The sequence below is a fragment of the Gastrolobium bilobum genome, unplaced genomic scaffold (genome assembly GCF_033153095.1).
Source record: "Gastrolobium bilobum isolate Gb01-03AN ecotype WA unplaced genomic scaffold, APGP_CSIRO_Gbil_v1 utg11930, whole genome shotgun sequence".
Lineage (NCBI taxonomy): Eukaryota > Viridiplantae > Streptophyta > Magnoliopsida > Fabales > Fabaceae > Gastrolobium > Gastrolobium bilobum.
In genome coordinates, this window is record NW_026899236.1 from 52,309 (window position 1) to 70,491 (window position 18,183).

Here is an 18,183-nt window from a genome sequence, read left to right on the forward strand (position 1 = left end):
TAGTCCTCATTTCACACTAAGCAGTTAATATTATATGTATTTATTACTTGTTTTGTTTTATTAGGATTCAGTTTTATACTTTTAAGATCATTAGTTTCTTTATATATTGTAACATTTTGTACATGGTTAATATACAATTTTTTCAACTTTAAATTGGAATCAAAGCTCAGGTCATGGGAAACATTGCTTCCACAAAAATCCTAATTTCATTGTGTCCATATATCCTAATCCCTTCCTGCGCTTCATACCGACAACCTCATTCCCCTATTGATAGTCATTCAAGTAGCACATTATTCGCCGAGCATCCTTTCGGCCATTTTCTTTATTTGTTGCCATCGTCGTCCTCCGACACCCGAGAAATTTTCAACCAATGACCACCTCAAGCCGATCTATAACGTCGTCCAACTACGGTGACCAAAAGCCATCGAACGCTCTCACACATTTAATTGATATTTTCTTGTCGAGTGTCTTACCGACAAGGTGTTACTACTGTGCATCCTTTCAGCAAATCTCCATCATCATGTGACTCATTCCACCCGCATCAACAATTGTGTTCCTCTTTATCTTTAATTTCGGTTCTTTATGTATCTAACTATCCCTTTAATTTAATATTTGTTAGTCAACTCATTTGTTATTCATTGTTATGTTATCTTTAATGCAAAATTTATTCTTGTGCAGGTTCAGGGTATTGGGAGGACGATTGGAGTTGATAGTGAGTCACACAACATTTACTATCTTGTTGTGCCAAGTCTCTTAGTGGCATGTACTATGATAGATTTTCCTTACCTTATTCACACTCGTCTTGGACATCCAAGTTTATCAAAACTTCAAAAGATGGTTCTTTATCTGTCCCATTTACAATCTTTGGATTAAGTCTTGTCAACAAGGGGAACACACATGTTCTTCATTTGCTAATTGTAACATCAGAAAAACAGAGACTCCCTTTTTTCTTGTTCATTCAGATATTTGGAGTCCGAGTTGCATTAAATCCAGTTTGGGATATATATTTTATGAATTTTATTGATGCTTACTCTCGTTACACCTGAGTTGTCTTTATGAAGAATCATTATAAACTATTCTTCATTTATCAAAAGTTTTGTGCTACAGTTCGTACCCAATTTCAAACCATTATTCGTGTTTTGCATAGTGACAAAGCGCGAGAAAATATGGCCTTTGACTTGTAGGACTATTTAACTCAACAGGGTACCTCATATCAGACTACTTGCCCTCACACTCAACAATAAAATGGTGTGGTTGAACGCAAGAACCGACACCTAGTTAATCCTACATATGAATGTTCCTCTTCACTTTTATGGGGATATTGTTCTTACATCATGTTATGTTATAAATCACATGTATTCTTCTATGTTAGACAATGAAGTTCATCACCATATTTTGTTCCCTGATGCTCTTATGTATTTGGTGCATCCTCATGTTTTTGGTTGTGCGTGTTTTATTTACAATCTCACTCTTAGGAAAGACAAGCTCACACCTAAAGCCTTCAAGTGCATCTTTCTTTTTTCACATCTTCTAACGGGTATCGTTGCTACTCTTTGGGCTTCTGATGTTATATTGTATCTACTAATGTCATCTATTTTTATCAGCAACCTTTTTCTTCTTTAGCCACGCAGGTCTCTAAGGTTGATATTGTCCTCCCAATTCATTTCTATAATCCTCAATTTACAGGTTTCTCTTGGTGACTTGTTTCCTTCATCGATCATTCCTTCTACCCCGGCTCATGCATCAAATAGTTTTCTCATTGCCTTCAATAAAGGTATTCGCTCAACTTGTAGTCCTTATCCTATTTATGCCTTTTTGAGTTATGATTGATTTTCTTCACAATACTTTACCTTTGTTTGGAGTCTTCCTTTTATTTTTGTTCCTAACACCGCAGGTGAAATGTTTTTATATCTAGTTGGCGCGAAGTGATGATTGATGAAATGACTGCTCTGTATTCAAATGGCACATGGGATCTTGTTCCTGCTCCTTTGAGAAAATCTATTATTGGATGCCACTGGGTATTCACTGTTAAAGTCAGTCTAGATGACATTATTGATCACCTCAATCTCATTTAGTATTTAATGAATACACTTAAATTTTTAGACTTGATTATGGAGATACCTTTTATCTTGTAACTGAGATGGCCTCAGTCTGCCTGTTTCTTGCCCTTACTGTCGTTCATCACTGGCCCCCTTTTTAGCTTGATATTAAATTACATGGTGATTTGCAGGAAGAAGTTTACATGAAGAAACCACCCAAATTTGTTGCTCAAGGGAAGTCTGGATTGGTGTGCAAACTTTTGTAAATCCTTATATTGTATGAAGCAATCACCTCGAGCCTTCAGTTGTTCAAGCTTTTGAGCTATCCATAGCAAAGTCGATCACTCTGTTCTCTATCGGCGCCACCTTTCTTGTCAATGCATCTATCTCTTGGTCTATGTTGGTAAAATTATCATCACTACCAGCGATCGAGTTGAAATTAAACAACTAAAATAATTTTTGTTCGGTCAGTTTCATACCATAATCTTGGCAAGCTTTACTATTTCTTTATGTCTTGTGGTGACAAAATCAAGACAGGGTATCTCTATCTGTTAGAAAAAGTATGCCTTGGATATATCTTAGAAGAGTCTAGTATGTTGGGATGCAAGCCTATTGATACACTCACAGATTCTAATGTCAAGCTTCTACCGGGACAAAGGGAGCCTCTTATTGATCATGGTTGTTATCGAAGATTGATCGAGAAGTTGAATTATCTTAATGCAACAAGACCAGATATATCTTTTTCATTTAGTGTGGTCAGCCAATTCCTTGATCCTCTTTGTGATTCTCATTGGGATGTCGTTGTCAAAATTCTTTGTTACATCAAAGAATCAATAGGAAAAGGCTTATTATATAAAGATGATGGGCATATTGAGGTTTGTGGCTACTTAGATGTTGATTGGACATGTTATCCTTCAAATAAATGATCTACTTCGGTCTATTGTTTCCTATTTGGGGGAAATATGATTTCTTGGATGAGTAAGAAACAAATTGTGGTATCCAGGTCAATTGCAAAAGCTAAGTATTGAGCGATGGGAGCTGCAACCTGTGAGCTTATCTGGTTAAACAAATTAATTAGAGTATTAAGTCTCTGCTAGGAATGACCTATGAAACTATCTTGTGACAACCAGACAGCATTACGCATATCTTCTAACTCGGTCTTTCGAGAAAGGATTAAGTATATCAAAATTGATTGCCACTTCATAAAAAAAAAATGAGATCGAGATATTTGTCAACTCCAATGATCAACTTGCATATATTTTCATCAGGGATGTGCATGGGTCGAATTGAATTGAATTTTTTGAAGAACTGAACATAATTGGTTTAAACAGTTCGGTTCGAAATCAGTTCGGTTCGGTTCAAAAATGGTTCGGTTCGGTTGAAAACGGTTTGATTCGTTTGGAACCAGTTCAGGTCAAACCTATTTTGAAAAGGAAAAAAATAAAAAAATTAAAGAAATAAAATAATAAAAATCAGTTCGATTCGAAAACGGTTTGGTTCTTTAACTAGTTTTAAAAACCAATTCGGTTCATGAACTGTTTCTTTAAAAATCGGTTTGGTTCATGAATTGGTTTTTAAAACCAGTTATTTTAAGTGCGGTTTAGTTCGGTTCACAGTTCGATTCGGTTTTTTAGTTCTTTTGCACATCCCTAATTTTCACAAAGACTCTTAGAGGTCCCCTATAATTAATATTGTTTATCTATAGTTATTTCTTTCCTTATTTTATTAAAATTTAAGTTTATCCTTCAAGCCCGTTAGTCTCTATATATAAATAGCAACATTTTATACATGTTCAATACACAATTTCTTCAACTGTAAGTCAATAATTACTATCATTATAGTTATTGATAAAATACTCATATAAGGATATCATAGGGAAATGATACTTAACAAAAAGCACAAACTATCCGAAGCATGTCCGCAATTTGGACCATTAAAAGAAAGGTTATGATGTTATTTAAATAAAGACTTGCATACATGAATAGTCTAGGAATATAAATTAGTGCAAATATCGTTACTCATCTTTTACCGACCAAACTAACAATACAAAATGTAAAATTTGAAAACTCAGGTTTCGAGTCCATATTAATAACTTTTTTAAATTCAAATACTTAGCCCTTCAAAAGATAAAAATCTAGGAACAGAATAACACTATTTCCTCAAACAGAAATTAAGCAAATTTGACATAGCATTACAGCCGGTACCAAAATCAGAATGATATTCTAATAACTCGGAAGTAATCGAACAAATAAAGGGAGTATGAGCAACTGAACAAATGGAAGGATCAATATTAAGAGTAAGATAATGAACCTGGGCCATTAAATAGTACAAATCACAATTACAAAATCGGATTATAACAATGTTTCGTATGCTTCTCTATCATACAACAAAATCTGCTAATGGATATGAAGCTTCGTATTAGTTTAATGAAGCATCATCATACAGGACAAACCAATTTTGTCCTCACAAGAATTTTGAAGAAAGTAATGTTATTTAAATATGAAAGAATTTAGACAATTGTCACAATAATCGATTGTAGACATTATTCTCGTCATCTATGTCTTCATTCCATTCCCAACAGTTGCCAATGGTCAGCCATGTCAATAAGATTAATTATCAAATGCAACAGTAAATTTCTTCACTCCAAATCCAAACTTTTTTCATAGACTCATAAACCATGTAAGTGATACTTGCCCTTGCCGATGGTATAACTTTGAGCATGTTAGGAAATAAATCCTTTGCAGAATCCCCTAAACCCCTTCATGTTCCAAGGTTTTCCTGAATACATATAAGCCATTCCATTATAAAGAGCGTTGAGCCTGCATTCTGAAATCAACAACTGTTTCACTTTCTGATTTCCAAAGAAAGCCAAATTGGTGTTACATAGATGTTTAAGTAACAACTTACCGACCTTCAATGGGTAAACACATGTTGCTCCAAGAGCTCCCGATACTATCCCACATCCAAGTTGTACTAGAGGGCCAGGTTCTACACAAAATTGCATAATTCAAACACACAACTGAAGGCAATATCTGCTATAGAACATAAAAAATGAATAAGTATTTTTTTTACTTCCAGCATGAAAAATATACTTCAAGGATTCATATGCTGCAAAATCTATCCCAGCATATTGGATAATATGCCAAGAAGAGAAGGAATCAATCCCCTATAAAATGTCTGGGGTCCTTCCTGAAGGCTGAAACTATATATATTTTGAAAGGGTTCCAAGACTAGAAATTTTTTCCACTTTCACAAGCATAGGTTTGTAGTCGGGTTTTAACAAGATCCATTGGATATATTGCAGTTTGAGCTACACCACCAGCTAGCAGCCGCCCCATCGTTCCGATATCAACCTTTGCCTCTTCTCCACTAGCATTCACAATGCATGTCTTCATCATCTCATAGGTATAAAATCTAATGGCACTCTAAGGGGCCACCTTAAGAGAACATTTAAGACATTTCCTCGAAAAAAAATCCTAAGAAACCACCTTCATTCCATATATCTTTTATTGCAGGCATTATATGAGCTCGTGATGTTTGGACTTGTAATACAACTTTTAGACGATCAAGGGGCGCAGTTGCTGTGCGTGACATTGCACCTGCTATTCCTCCTGCAATCAAATATCTGCTTGCATGAATGTGCTTACCAATGCCTGCCGGAATAACAGTCTGATCCCCAGTATCAACCATGCATATCCGCTCCAAATATTGGTAAATTTTCTCAATAGTTGCCTTATGAGGATAAAGCAGCAGAAAATCCCCCCATTCTTCAAATGTTATAACACCATTAATATCCTTATCAACACGCTCGACAAAACGAGCAAGTTCCTCATCATCAATCTTAATCTCTACAATAGAGAGACTAGTATGGCTTATAGAATCAGACAACCACTAAAGTACATCACAGAATCAAGAAAAACTAAATCACATAACAATAATTCACTAAATAAATTAGAGACCAGAGATCCAACTTTAACATTTGCAATCAAGATAGAAATCAAAAGGCTTACATTATGTAAGTTGTTAGTTGTTTACTCAGAGCATATGAAAACAAAATGGCAAACATTGTGTAATTTGTCAAACAAACAACATGGAAAGATACCAAACATCATTGGCACAAGTGGTGTGGAGCTTATCTCCCTTAACCAGAGATCTGGAGTTTGAGCCCTAGAATGGAAAAAATGGTACTGGGAGAGCTGTCCTCGCTTTGGATCCGACAGTGCTCGAACCGGACTAGTCCAAAGAATGAACCGATTGAGGAGACTCAAAAAACAACAACATGGAAAATCGATAAATGTTATTTGTGTACTTTAGAATTTAATATTAGGCTATGTTACTGTACTCAATTATAACTACAAAAAAAAAAAAAAAAAAAACTAAAAACATGTAAATCAGTTAGTCAACAAGGCTATACGTAAGGGAAGATTGCTTTCAAAGGTTGTTTACATTTTCCCTTTCCCTTCAACTTTCCACCTTCAATGCTAAGCCCAAGCCCATTGAGGGGTTTCCTAAAAACCCTAAACCTAGATCTCGCCTCCTCTATATATTCATTAGTTGTGGGTGGAGGCTAGGTTAGAGATTAAGAGAGAGATTAGAAATCTGAGAGAGAATTATTTGAGAGATTTGAGCAAAGTTTTATGCTTTGTATTTGAGAGATCTCTAGAGAGTTTGAGTGAAACATCTCTAGGGAGGTTTGATTATCACCATTGTTGGAGAGGTTGAGATAACCACCACATTAGTGAATTTGATTATTTGTAACCATTATTTTCATAGTGGATTTTTGAACTGGACTAGGTCCCGTGGGTTTTTACTTCTTCATTGGAGAAGGTTTTCCCACGTTAAAAACTGCATGTGTTCTCTCTCTCTCCTGTCTGCGTTTTGATTTCCGCTGCGCTATCCCACCTGGTGAAGTTCAAGCCGAGGTATTTCCGAGATCCGAGATCAGGATCTTGCTGACTGACTTCCGCAAAGAAAGGCCCCTGAGCTGAGCTTGAGGGAACCGAGTTCCCAACAGTGGTATCAGAGCCCGAGTTCGACGGGTTCTGAGGGAGACGAGATGGAGACCAGTGACATAACCAATGATGGAGATATGTTCAAGCTGGCCGTAGACAATTTCACCTATTGGAGACCGATGATGGAAGATCATCTCTACTGCAAAGATTTACATGAGCCTATTATACTTGATGGGAGACCGGAAGGCAAAACTGATAAAGAGTTGGAGATTCAGAGTCGTAAGGAGGTAGCTACAATCAGAAAATATATTGACAAAAGCCTCTTTGAGCACGTGTCCGAGTTTACGAACGCGTACGAGTTGTGGACGAAGTTAGAGTCCATGATTCAGAAGAAAACTCCCAGGAACAAAGCACACCTGGTTCGCCGACTTGTGAAGCTTGAATACAAGGACGGAATGAATATGATTGAACACCTCAACACCTACAAAGGTATTGTGAATCAGCTGTCAAAGGCTGAGATGAAAATTGATGACGGGATGCAGGCCTTGCTGCTGTTGAGCTCGCTGCCAGAAAGCTGGGATACTCTGGTGGTGACCTTGAATAATTCGACTCCAGATGGAAACTTGAAGATGGATGTCGTGACAGACAGCCTCCTGGGCGAAGTTAGCCAGGAGAAGAGAACGAGGTGTTTCAAGCACGTCTGAGGCCAACGTTGCTGAGAACAAAGGGAAATCCGACTCCCGGGGTAGAAGCAAGAGTCGGGGTCGAGATCGTTATAGAAGAGGAATGTTCAGAGGTCGGTCAAAGCCGAGATATGAGTTGAAGTGCTTCTACTGTGGAAAGATAGGTCATAAGAAGCCAGACTGTTGGACACTACAGAATGACGATAAGAACGGCTCTGTGAACCCGGATTAGATTGTTCCCAAGAAGAAGGAAGACAAGAGCATCACTGTGGTGGCTGCCAACCCGGATGCCGAGATATTCCTCCTTGGTGAGGATAATTATTTGAATGTTGCATATGATGACTGCACCTGGAGTGTTGACTCCGGTTCCTCCTTCCACGTTACTCCACACAAAGGTTTTTTCTCCTCTTATCGAGGTGGTGATTTTGGAGTCGTGAAGATGGGAAATCAAGTGACCAGCAAGATTGTTGGTGTCGGTGATGTAACCCTGACCACGGATGTTGGGTGTCGACTTGTGCTGAAAGATGTAAAGCATAATCCTGACATGCGATTGAACCTAATCTCGGTAGGCAAGCTTGATGATGCCGGGTTAGTGATGGAAGTTGGCCAAGAAAAACTTGGTCGTGGCCCGAGGTAAAAAAGAAAGCTCCGTGTATGTGATGCAAGGAAAGATTAATGGCAGAGAAGCCAATTCTGTCCGAGATGAACCTAGCTTGGAGCTATGGCACAAGCGCCTCGGCCACATGAGCGAGAAAAGACTCCAAATCCTGAACAAGAAAGGATTATTGACCGCGTTGAAAGGCCAAGTGTTGAAGAGTTGCACGCACTGCCTAGCTCGAAAGCAGCACCGGGTTTCTTTTGTGAGACCGGATCAACCCAGACGACGTAGGTATATTTTTGACCTCGTCTATACTGATGTTTGCTCCATGTCGGAAAGATCCCTTGGAGGAGCTCAGTACTTTGTTTCATTTATTGATGACCATTTCCGCAAAGTGTGGGTATATTTATTGAAGTCTAAAAACCAGGTACTCCAATCCTTTAAAGAGTTTCATGCTATGGTTGAAAGGGAGACTGGCAAGAAATTGAAGGTGGTCCGATCTGACAATGGTGATGAGAAGACGCCCCCCAAGACTCCACAGATGAATGGACTGGCTAAGAGGATGAACCGAACAATTGAAGAGAAGGTACGAAGCATGTTATCCAATGTCGGGTTACCGAAATCATTCTGGGGAGAAACCGTTAGAACTGCTGTTGACTTGATCTACCTCTCACCATCACGACCACTTGAAGGAGAAATTCCATAAGAAGTCTGGACAGGTCGAAAAGCAGCCTATAATCAACTGAAGGTGTTTGGATGCCGAGCTTTCGTGCATATCCCTAAAGATGAAAGGGAAAAACTCGATGCGAAGACAAAAGAATGCATCTTTCTTGGTTCGCCGAGATGTGAGTTCGGGTTCCGACTTTGGGATTCAATTAATAAGAAGATAGTGAGAAGTCGAGATGTGATCTTTCATGAGATTGAGAACATTCATGACATCTTGAAGCCCAAAGTCCGGGTTACTGTCAGACATGAAGAACCCATCCCTCCTGTCCGAGCTGAAGCAAGGGGAGAAAATCAAGAGAATGAAGAAATTGATGACCAGTAACAAGCTGATGATGAGGTCCGAATTGATGATGAGATCGGGGATGAGAATGATGAACCGAGTTATCAAGCTGAAGAACAGCCGAGATATCCAGCTCGAGAAAGAAGACCTTATACAAGATACCCATCTGATGAATACACTGTTGTTGCTGAAGACGGTGAGCCTCAGAGTTATGATGAGGCTGTGACGAGCTCAGAGAAAGAAGAATGGGAAAAGGCAATGCAAGACGAGATAAAGTCTTTGCACGAGAATCAGACTTATGAGCTGACCGAGTTGCCTGAAGGAACACGAGCTTTGATTTTGTGAAGAGGTATGAGGCCGGAGATTTTTTGATTTTGTTGTTATATGTTGACGACATGCTTATTGTAAGGAAAGACAAATCGAGGATAGCCTCCCTGGAAAAGGCGCTGAGCTCGTCCTTCGCAATGAAGGACCTCAGCCTTGCAAAGCAGATTCTCGGAATCAAGATTATCCGAGATAGACAAAAGAAACTACTATGGCTGAATCAAGAGAAATATATTGAGAAGATCTTGAAGAGATTCAGCATGGACAAAGCTAAAACAGTGAGCACCCCCTTAGTCGGACACATAAAGCTGAACTAGAAACTATGTCCGAGATCTGATGAAGACAAAGATGAGATGCCGAAGATCCCGTACCAATCCGTCATCGGAAGCTTGATGTACGCAATGGTTTGCACTAGACCCGACTTGGCATATGCTGTTGGAATGGTAAGCCGGTATCTGTCAAACCCCGGCAAAGAGCACTGGGAAGCAGTGAAGTGAATCTTCAAGTACCTCCGAGGTACGACCAACTTATGCCTCCGATTTGGAGAAGGCAAAGCCGAGTTGCAAGGCTACTCGGATTCTAATTTACGGAGAGATTCCGACTCGAGGAAATCGACGACGTGATACATGATGAGATTTGTCGGAGGAGCTGTCTCTTGGCAATTAAGACTTCAGAAATGTGTTGCACTATCGACAACTGAGACTGAGTACATTGCTGCTACTGAGGCAAGCAAATAGATGTTGTGGATGAAGAAGTTCCACATGGAACTCGGCCATGATCAAGACAAGTACGAGCTGGTTGTGACAATCAAAGCGCAATCCATCTTGCAAAGAATTCGACCTATCACTCCCGCATTAAGCACATTGATGTGAGGTATCACTGGATCCAGGAAGTGGTGGAAGGTGGAGAGCTCGAACTCGTCAAAGTGCACACTGACCAAAATTGGTCCGACATGATGACGAAGCCGGTTCCAACAAGGAAATTTGAAGACTGCTGTGAAGGAGTCGGGTTGATGCTAAAGCCGACGCATTGAAGTCAGAGGGAAGATTTGTTGGGCTTCCTCCTTCAATGGTAAGCCCAAGCTCATTGAAGGATTTCCTAAAAACCCTAAACCTAGATCCCACCTCCTCTATATATTCATTAGTTGTGGGTGGATGCTAGGTTAGAGATTAAGAGAGATTAGAAATTTGAGAAAAAATTATTTGAGAGATTTGAGCAAAGTTTTATGCTTTGTATTTGAGAAATCTCTAGAGAGTTTGAGTGAAACATCCCTAGGGAGGTTTGATTATCACCATTGTTGGAGAAGTTGAGTTAACCATCACATTGGTGAATTTGATTATTTGTAACCATTATTTTCATAGTGGATTTTTGATCTGAACCAGGTCCCGTGAGTTTTTACTTTTTCATTGGAGAAAGTTTTTTCACGTTAAAAACTGCTTGTGTTCTCTCTCCTGTTTGCGTTTTGATTTTCCGCTGCGTTACCTGACCTGGTGAAGTTCAGGTTGAGTTATTTTCGAGATCAGGATTTTGCTGACTGACTTCCGCAAAAAAAGCCCCTGAGCCGAGCTTGAGGGAACCTAGTTCCCAACAAAAATGACTGTGAACGACGCGCCAGGAACGTGAGAGAACGTAAATGACGGTATGTGGAAAGAATGTAAAGGCGAGACTTTTACCTTTTGAAAAAGGAAAGTTATTACAGTTCCATGTAGACGGGAGGTTGGGTTATCGCCGCCGGCAATGAGGGAGTTCGCCGGTAATACTCGATATGTTCAAGAACATGCACGTCATCATCACAGAAAAAAAGCTTTTACTTCGTGGCCAATAGTTATTGAACACACTAAATATGAGAATGATAAATAAATAAATAAATGAATAATAATGAATGAATGTGATTTTAATGAACCGGACAGTGTGAGATATAGATTTTTCTTTTTATGAATATTTTTCTTTTTTTAAATTAATTTTTGTGACGAGTTTGGCACATTTAGTGGTAATGCGTGGAAAGCATCGTCGGTGTGTCTGATATTTTTGCGGCCTAGCAAAACATAAAGAGATTGAAGAATATTATAAAAACACTAACCAACTAGCTAATTACGCAGGATATAAACGGGAGAGTGATCATGCATCGACAATGGAAAAAGAGAAGGTCAAGTTAAAATTACATTACTCATTTCCACCAAATATATCTTTAAAAAAGATTTTTAAAAAAGGGACAAAAAATTTTAATTGTGATTAAGCCTGACTCGGGATTAGTCCCGACTCATAGTTGAAATTTATTGGAATATATATGAAGGCAATTTGCTAAAGAGGTAATAAAGGTGGGTATACCAAAAAAATAAAAATAAAAATTACACTACTCACAACTCTAGTTCACATGCTACACAAATATTGAGAATTAATATTCTAATTCAAGTTTGGCCTTCTTCAATGCTGACTTGGCTGCAATTTGCCTTGCTGGTCTCTCTTAACTTTCCTTGTAATCTTTACTTGCTCAGCTCTAACCTTTTAAGGCCGTTTCAGCCTACAACATATTTCTTTTTAAATTATCAAGATTAGTCTTTATCTTCAAGTTCTCCAATCTACAAGACTTCAATTGGTTTTGTTTCACATAGTGCATGGCCTCAAGGTGAGATCTCTTCACACAGTGATTGATTGTACATGCTCATCAGATACTTGGAACAAAGTCTCATCAGTCTTAATAGTCATGAATCAAGCATATCTCACTTTCTCCTCCACAAAGCATTTATTGCGTTACTCAAGAGTAAGGGAATTTTCCATGAACTTGTCCATTTCTGCAACCCATGATGCAAGATTGATAAAGTCCCAGATATGTTTAGAAAATTATTTATAATCAACTTTTAAACTATCTAATATAACAAAAGTGTCATCTGCTGCCTTTCTCATGGATTCAAGTTCACGAATGTCTACGCATATAAAACGAGATGAATTTGGAGATTATTGATTTGAAAACGGCGCCAATTTGAATTTGTACTACCTTAAGCGCAAATTGAATAGGGAATGTGAGAAAAAGTATAAGCAAATTTGACTCTCTTCAGGTTCCGAACTCAGGCAATGTGAGAAATATGGAATTAATTACACAAGGTATTGTTAGTAGTGGCAAATTTCTAGTGGCACCCAACGATATAGTTTTACAATTTATAATAACAGTTTAAATATCACTCACACTAACTTGAAAAATATTACACTGAAATAATATTTTGCAATAGAAATAATATACTTTCAGATTATCCCGTTGAACACAACAACTCGCCCAGTCAAAGCCTCTGAAGGAGCATTCAGCACAACTCAAGAAGCCCATCATACCGAATATCAAATTTTCAGATTAACAGCTTCTCAATAGCATCCTGCATAAATACCAATCCAATACTCAGAATGCGTTTTTATTCAATATAACGAATGATGATAACTAATATAGTTGGCAACTACCTGAATATTATTAAAGTAAAGAACAGTGCATACCTTTAATTGCTGTATCTGGGATTTCAATTGACTTCCCTCGTTTGTTGTCACAGAACATGCAATGACTGGCCGGGTGACCCCACATGCCCGTCCAAGTGCTTGTTTTGATGGGACGAACACATAGGGAACATTCTAAAAAATTCAAGTAGATAATTACATGGTTAATAGGTTACTTCATTGATATAGATAAAAGTCCAAGAAATATCATTGATTTGAAAATGAAAGCATCTGGATTAGTTAAAACAAAAACAGAAAACCAAAATATTCTCCAATCTGCATATGGGTAAGATTTCAAGATGAAATTAACATCTACAGCAGTCAAAAACTTACTAACATTATGTTTGCATCTGCTAATGTCATCCCAACTTACGAGATATGGTTGATCACACAGTAACCTCAACCACAAAATTTAAATATCTTTATTTTTCTTGGGAACGAGGCTTAACAGTAGAAGTCTTGAAATCTAGTTTGGGCAAAGAAAAGGTGTGTCAAAGTGTGATCTTGAGACATGAAGGATCAAACTGAGTATTAGGGGTCACTAGGCTACAAAGGCCATTGGTGAAATGTAATTTCTTATTTCATTCTATAAAATGGGAGTTAAGATCAAGGAACAAAACAGAATAAATTAAGACTACGGTTGAATTGATAGAAATGGATAAAGTGGAGGGGAATAGATGATATTATTAATAGTCACTGTTTGGATTGTTTTAAATAGAGTGGAGTGGAATCTATTCCATCCGATAATTTGATGGCACCAGCTTAATATTGATATAAAAGAGAATGGAGAGTAGCTCCTATACCAGGTTCAACACAATGAAATAGTAAAGAAACACCTACAATTAAACTATGAGGATAATCACACAACGTGATGATCTCCTAACTACAACTTAATGATGGAAATAATGCTAGAAAATAACATTGACCCAATTCCCAAGCTCACTCCCAGAACCAACAACCCTATGTTCCAGAACATACCAATTCCCCCCATTCCACAAAGCCTAATTCATGCATACCCCTATTTGCTCTCTTTTTCTACTTATAACCAACTCAAGGAACAATTCCTACCTCTCAATTCCCGTTCTCCATTCATAGCTTGCACCTGTCCCCTTGCAATTAACTCACTCTTCTTTCCCTTGTATATCTATTTAAAAGGCATTAGGGGCCCATCATACCTCTATTTCCTTCCCCTTAATTTAGGGGTTTCGGATGAAATCAGCTTATTATTTATTAAGATCTTTACCATTCCATTCACTTCCCAAACAATCAAATGGAAACTTTCTTTCATCCATCATAAAATACACAAACAATGGTGTTGTAATTTTATTCCATTCCACCCATCATTAGAGATCTATACATCGCCCAATGGACAACTAGACTGAAACAACGAAAACAATTTCCATTAGTGAATCCCTTTCAAAGTTCACCAAATGGGTAGCCATTACATAAAATGTTGTACAGGTAGATAGTATATAATACAGAAGTCCCAAACAACAGTAACTGCAAATTACAAAATATTACATCAAATAATGACAGCATATGAAGTGGTGTATCTCCAGAATCATTCTATAGGCAATGAACAACACTATTCTATAGGCATGAAAGCACAAGATAATTCCTAAATTTCCCTTTTCGCCCAACTTTCAGGCAAGACCCATTCTCTATATTCTAAAATTTGAATCTGTGGATTCTATGCTCACAGCCTCACTCTGTATAAATAAATCCAGTATAAATTGTCGAGAGAGAGAGAGAGAGAATAAAACCAGAGACTTTGCCTGATAATACTCAATTAGGAAATTCCACACGTACATGCTTCACAGGTCTAGACATGAATCCAATCTAAATATAAAGGCAAACCGCCTTCCAGGAAAAAAGAGAATTAACAGCAACTATGCAAATATTGGAATCCATTATCTTTAAATACCACCAATGGATATATAGTCGACAAAGTTTGGCATATCTACATGCAAAGCTGGACTAAGAGTAGTGGTAAGGAGTAGTAACCCTAAAGTCAAAATATTTCCTATGTGTAAGATACAAAATTATGTAGATAGGCACCCCTACATAATGGTAAACCACCCCATCTTCTAAAATTATACACTCTACAGAATAGCAACCCCACCTAAAATCTTTTAGTTCCACCTCTGTATAAATAACAATATTCACCAAAGACAGAAATTAACTGTTCTACAAAAAATTAACAAGGACAATGTGATATGCTAAAACATCTTGTTTCAGAGCAAGCAATAATAATAATTAGTAATAATTCACAATAATAGCAATGGCAAGGCAATCACATGCATATTACCCAAAAATTATGAAAAAAAAAAAGGAAGAAAATAAAATCCGTAGTTGCTAAAAAAAGAAATGAAAAGTTGATAATTGAAATTAGAAAAGCTTGTCCTCAACCATGAGGATTTAAGAAAAACAAAGGTAGGGGAAGTTACCTTATCCTCAGCAAGTAAAGGAAGATGGAGAAGAATCTCAAGGGGCTCAGTGTCCGCTGCCATCACAACAAACTCAGAAATCCCTCTGTTCAGTGTCTTGGTTGCTGAAACAAATAAAATACAATAACACTTAAGAATAATCAACAAAATGGTGCAACCAATGAAATATAACCCCTTTTATACATGCTTCTTTTTAAAGCAGATGCAAAGTAATACCTTCATTAGCACCCTTTTTGAGCTGCTTGTAGTTGGCAGCTTGTTGAACAAGATCCAGTATTGTAATTGTGAGTTGTGCATCGGCCAAAGGGTAAGCTTTTGGATTCACTGCCTCTCCTGTCTGCAAAGCAGATTAAAGATAGAAAGCATGAAGGAAACTTGAACATTCAAGTAACAAAACATCAGATTCAATGAATCATTTAAAAGGAAGCGCTAATAACAAGGGAAGAGAAAATGTATCATTTTAGTGGGCCGTCTTTGATTGAACGGAGAGAGGCGGCTAGGGTTTTCCATGGAAAATTCAGATGGGAATGGGAGAACAATGGGGTTTAAGAGAGACAAGAATAAGAAATTTCAGGTCAGTTTGATTGTCTTCTATTTATTTATTTTTCTTAAAACTGCTTTGTAAAATAGTTAATAAAATAGGTGTTTTATGTATTTTTTTTATTTTGAAAGTTAAAAGTCAATACACAAAATAAAAACAACTCAGATATATTCTTTAAATTTAATTCTAAAATCTAGAAAACAGTTATAATTTATAGAACTATTTTTACAGAACAAGCCTATGAAGCAGGTTTTTTTGTTTTGAAAATAAATAAAAAATGTTTTTAGAAACAGAAATCAAACAGGCCCGCTTTTATATCTCCACCTATAAACATGCTTTTAACATGGGCTGATTTACGTATAAAGCACATTAAAGGCCTGCAATTGTGTGTTTTTCCTCTTTTATCTAGTTAAGATTTTTGTTGTGATTTTCATTGATAGGGTTTTTATTTTTATTTTTATTTTTATTTTTTTGGTGAACCATAGGATTTATTTTATAACACAGAAATAATTAATTAATAAAAAACTGATATATAAAGTAAAGAAACTACAAAAAGGGCAACTTCATTTCATAATTTCCACTTTTATGTTTTCATCATTTAAGGTTTTTTAAGCTACAAAAATTGCTTTTTAGTACATAAAGTTAATTAATTTTTAAGAAATTAAAAAATATAAATATACATTAATCTTAAATGAAGAAAATAAAACATACTTTTGTAAAATATTGCCTAAATATTATTTTTACATATTTAGAGTGCTTTTATATTTTATAAAAGTTATAATATATCATTTTGTCTATAATAATATATACATATATAAACTAAAAAAAAAAACTTGATCTCATTGTATTCCTAATACAAATTCGGAAGTCGTTCTTAATTAAATACTTATAAATGTTGGTTTTGTTTTTTTTTAAAGGCTTTATAATTTCATTTTAACTGGGAAAATATGTACCGTAGTTTTCTTGGTATATCAGCTTCTGCATTTCGAAAGCTTTAGGAAAATGTTCTTTAAAGTTTAAAATCAAGTTCTCAAAAGTGTTCTTTAAGTTTTCAACTTTTACTTGGAGAGATATTCTAACTACCAAAATTTTATACTACCAACTTACTACCTATCTAATCACCATTAGATTAATATTTTCTCTCTCTTCAAAAACTTTTTAACATTCTCTCTCTTTGATCCAATGATGATGTAATGGATACTAAGTTAGTAGTGAGAATTTTTGGTAGTTAGAATATACTCGCCCTTTCCTTCATTGCTTTTAATAGAGTAGTATACTTTTTCATCTAACCAAGCTGAGAAGGGTCATATGTCACAACTGTCTTCTATATTTTCTTTACTCTTCTCATCTCCATGTTATTATACATGAGAAAGCTTTGAGAAAAGTGATTGTACTTGCAAATATTTCCAAACCCCTTTCTTATGTTATTTGCCAACTTCTATCAGGTCTAAAAATAGTACTTTCCTTTGCAATATTTGTTGGTTGTGTTTGTTACATTACAACTAATATATTGTATCCTTCAATTTGAGAGGAAGTATTAAGATGTTACCGTTAATGGTTGTCTTTCACAACTTATTATAAATTAAACCTGTTTATACACTTTCATATTTTTTTTTCTGAAATTTGTTAATGAATGTCCTCAAGTTAAGGGTGACAAATGAATGATCTGTTACTGTCTTCATAATCAGTTTACATCAACTAACAAACATAGACAAATAGAAGACGAAACATGGGGAAAATAAAAATCAGATCTGATACGAGGAACAAGGTACTCACCATGTTCGCAGAAGATTTTGGAGCAGTTCAAAAACCCTCTCAGAAAACCCTAGAAATTCGACAGCGGCTGAAGCAGATATTAAAGAAGAAACACAGAGTGTGTTATGGCGGCGGGAGAAAGGGAAAACATTGAGATTTTATAAATAAAAGGGTTCTCTGGCCCGGCCCAATAGGCTGTGCTGGACCCGTTATTATAATTAATTTTTTTTAATATATGATTTTCTAAATCTGAGATGAAATAGAGTTCTTTAAAATAAATAAATTTTGAATATAAATACCAGAAAATCAATTTTAAAATTTTAGGTCAACATATAGTATTAATATTGGGCTTATGTTTTCA

At 36.6% G+C, this 18,183-nt stretch overlaps 1 protein-coding gene and 1 pseudogene across 1 annotated transcript; both read right to left on the reverse strand.

The window, feature by feature from the left end:
• Window positions 1-4,655: 4,655 nt before the first annotated feature.
• Window positions 4,656-12,921, reverse strand: LOC133288714 (calcium-dependent mitochondrial ATP-magnesium/phosphate carrier protein 3-like; annotated as a pseudogene).
• Window positions 12,653-17,964, reverse strand: LOC133288712 (uncharacterized). The gene is made up of 5 exons (XM_061486533.1): window positions 17,844-17,964; window positions 15,743-15,863; window positions 15,527-15,630; window positions 13,083-13,214; window positions 12,653-12,967 (listed from the first exon to the last, which is right to left on the reverse strand). Exons 1-5 carry the CDS (start codon window positions 17,844-17,846, stop codon window positions 12,941-12,943), a joined length of 387 nt encoding a protein of 128 aa, XP_061342517.1. The 5' UTR covers window positions 17,847-17,964; the 3' UTR covers window positions 12,653-12,940.
• Between the last annotated feature and the right edge of the window lie 219 nt (window positions 17,965-18,183).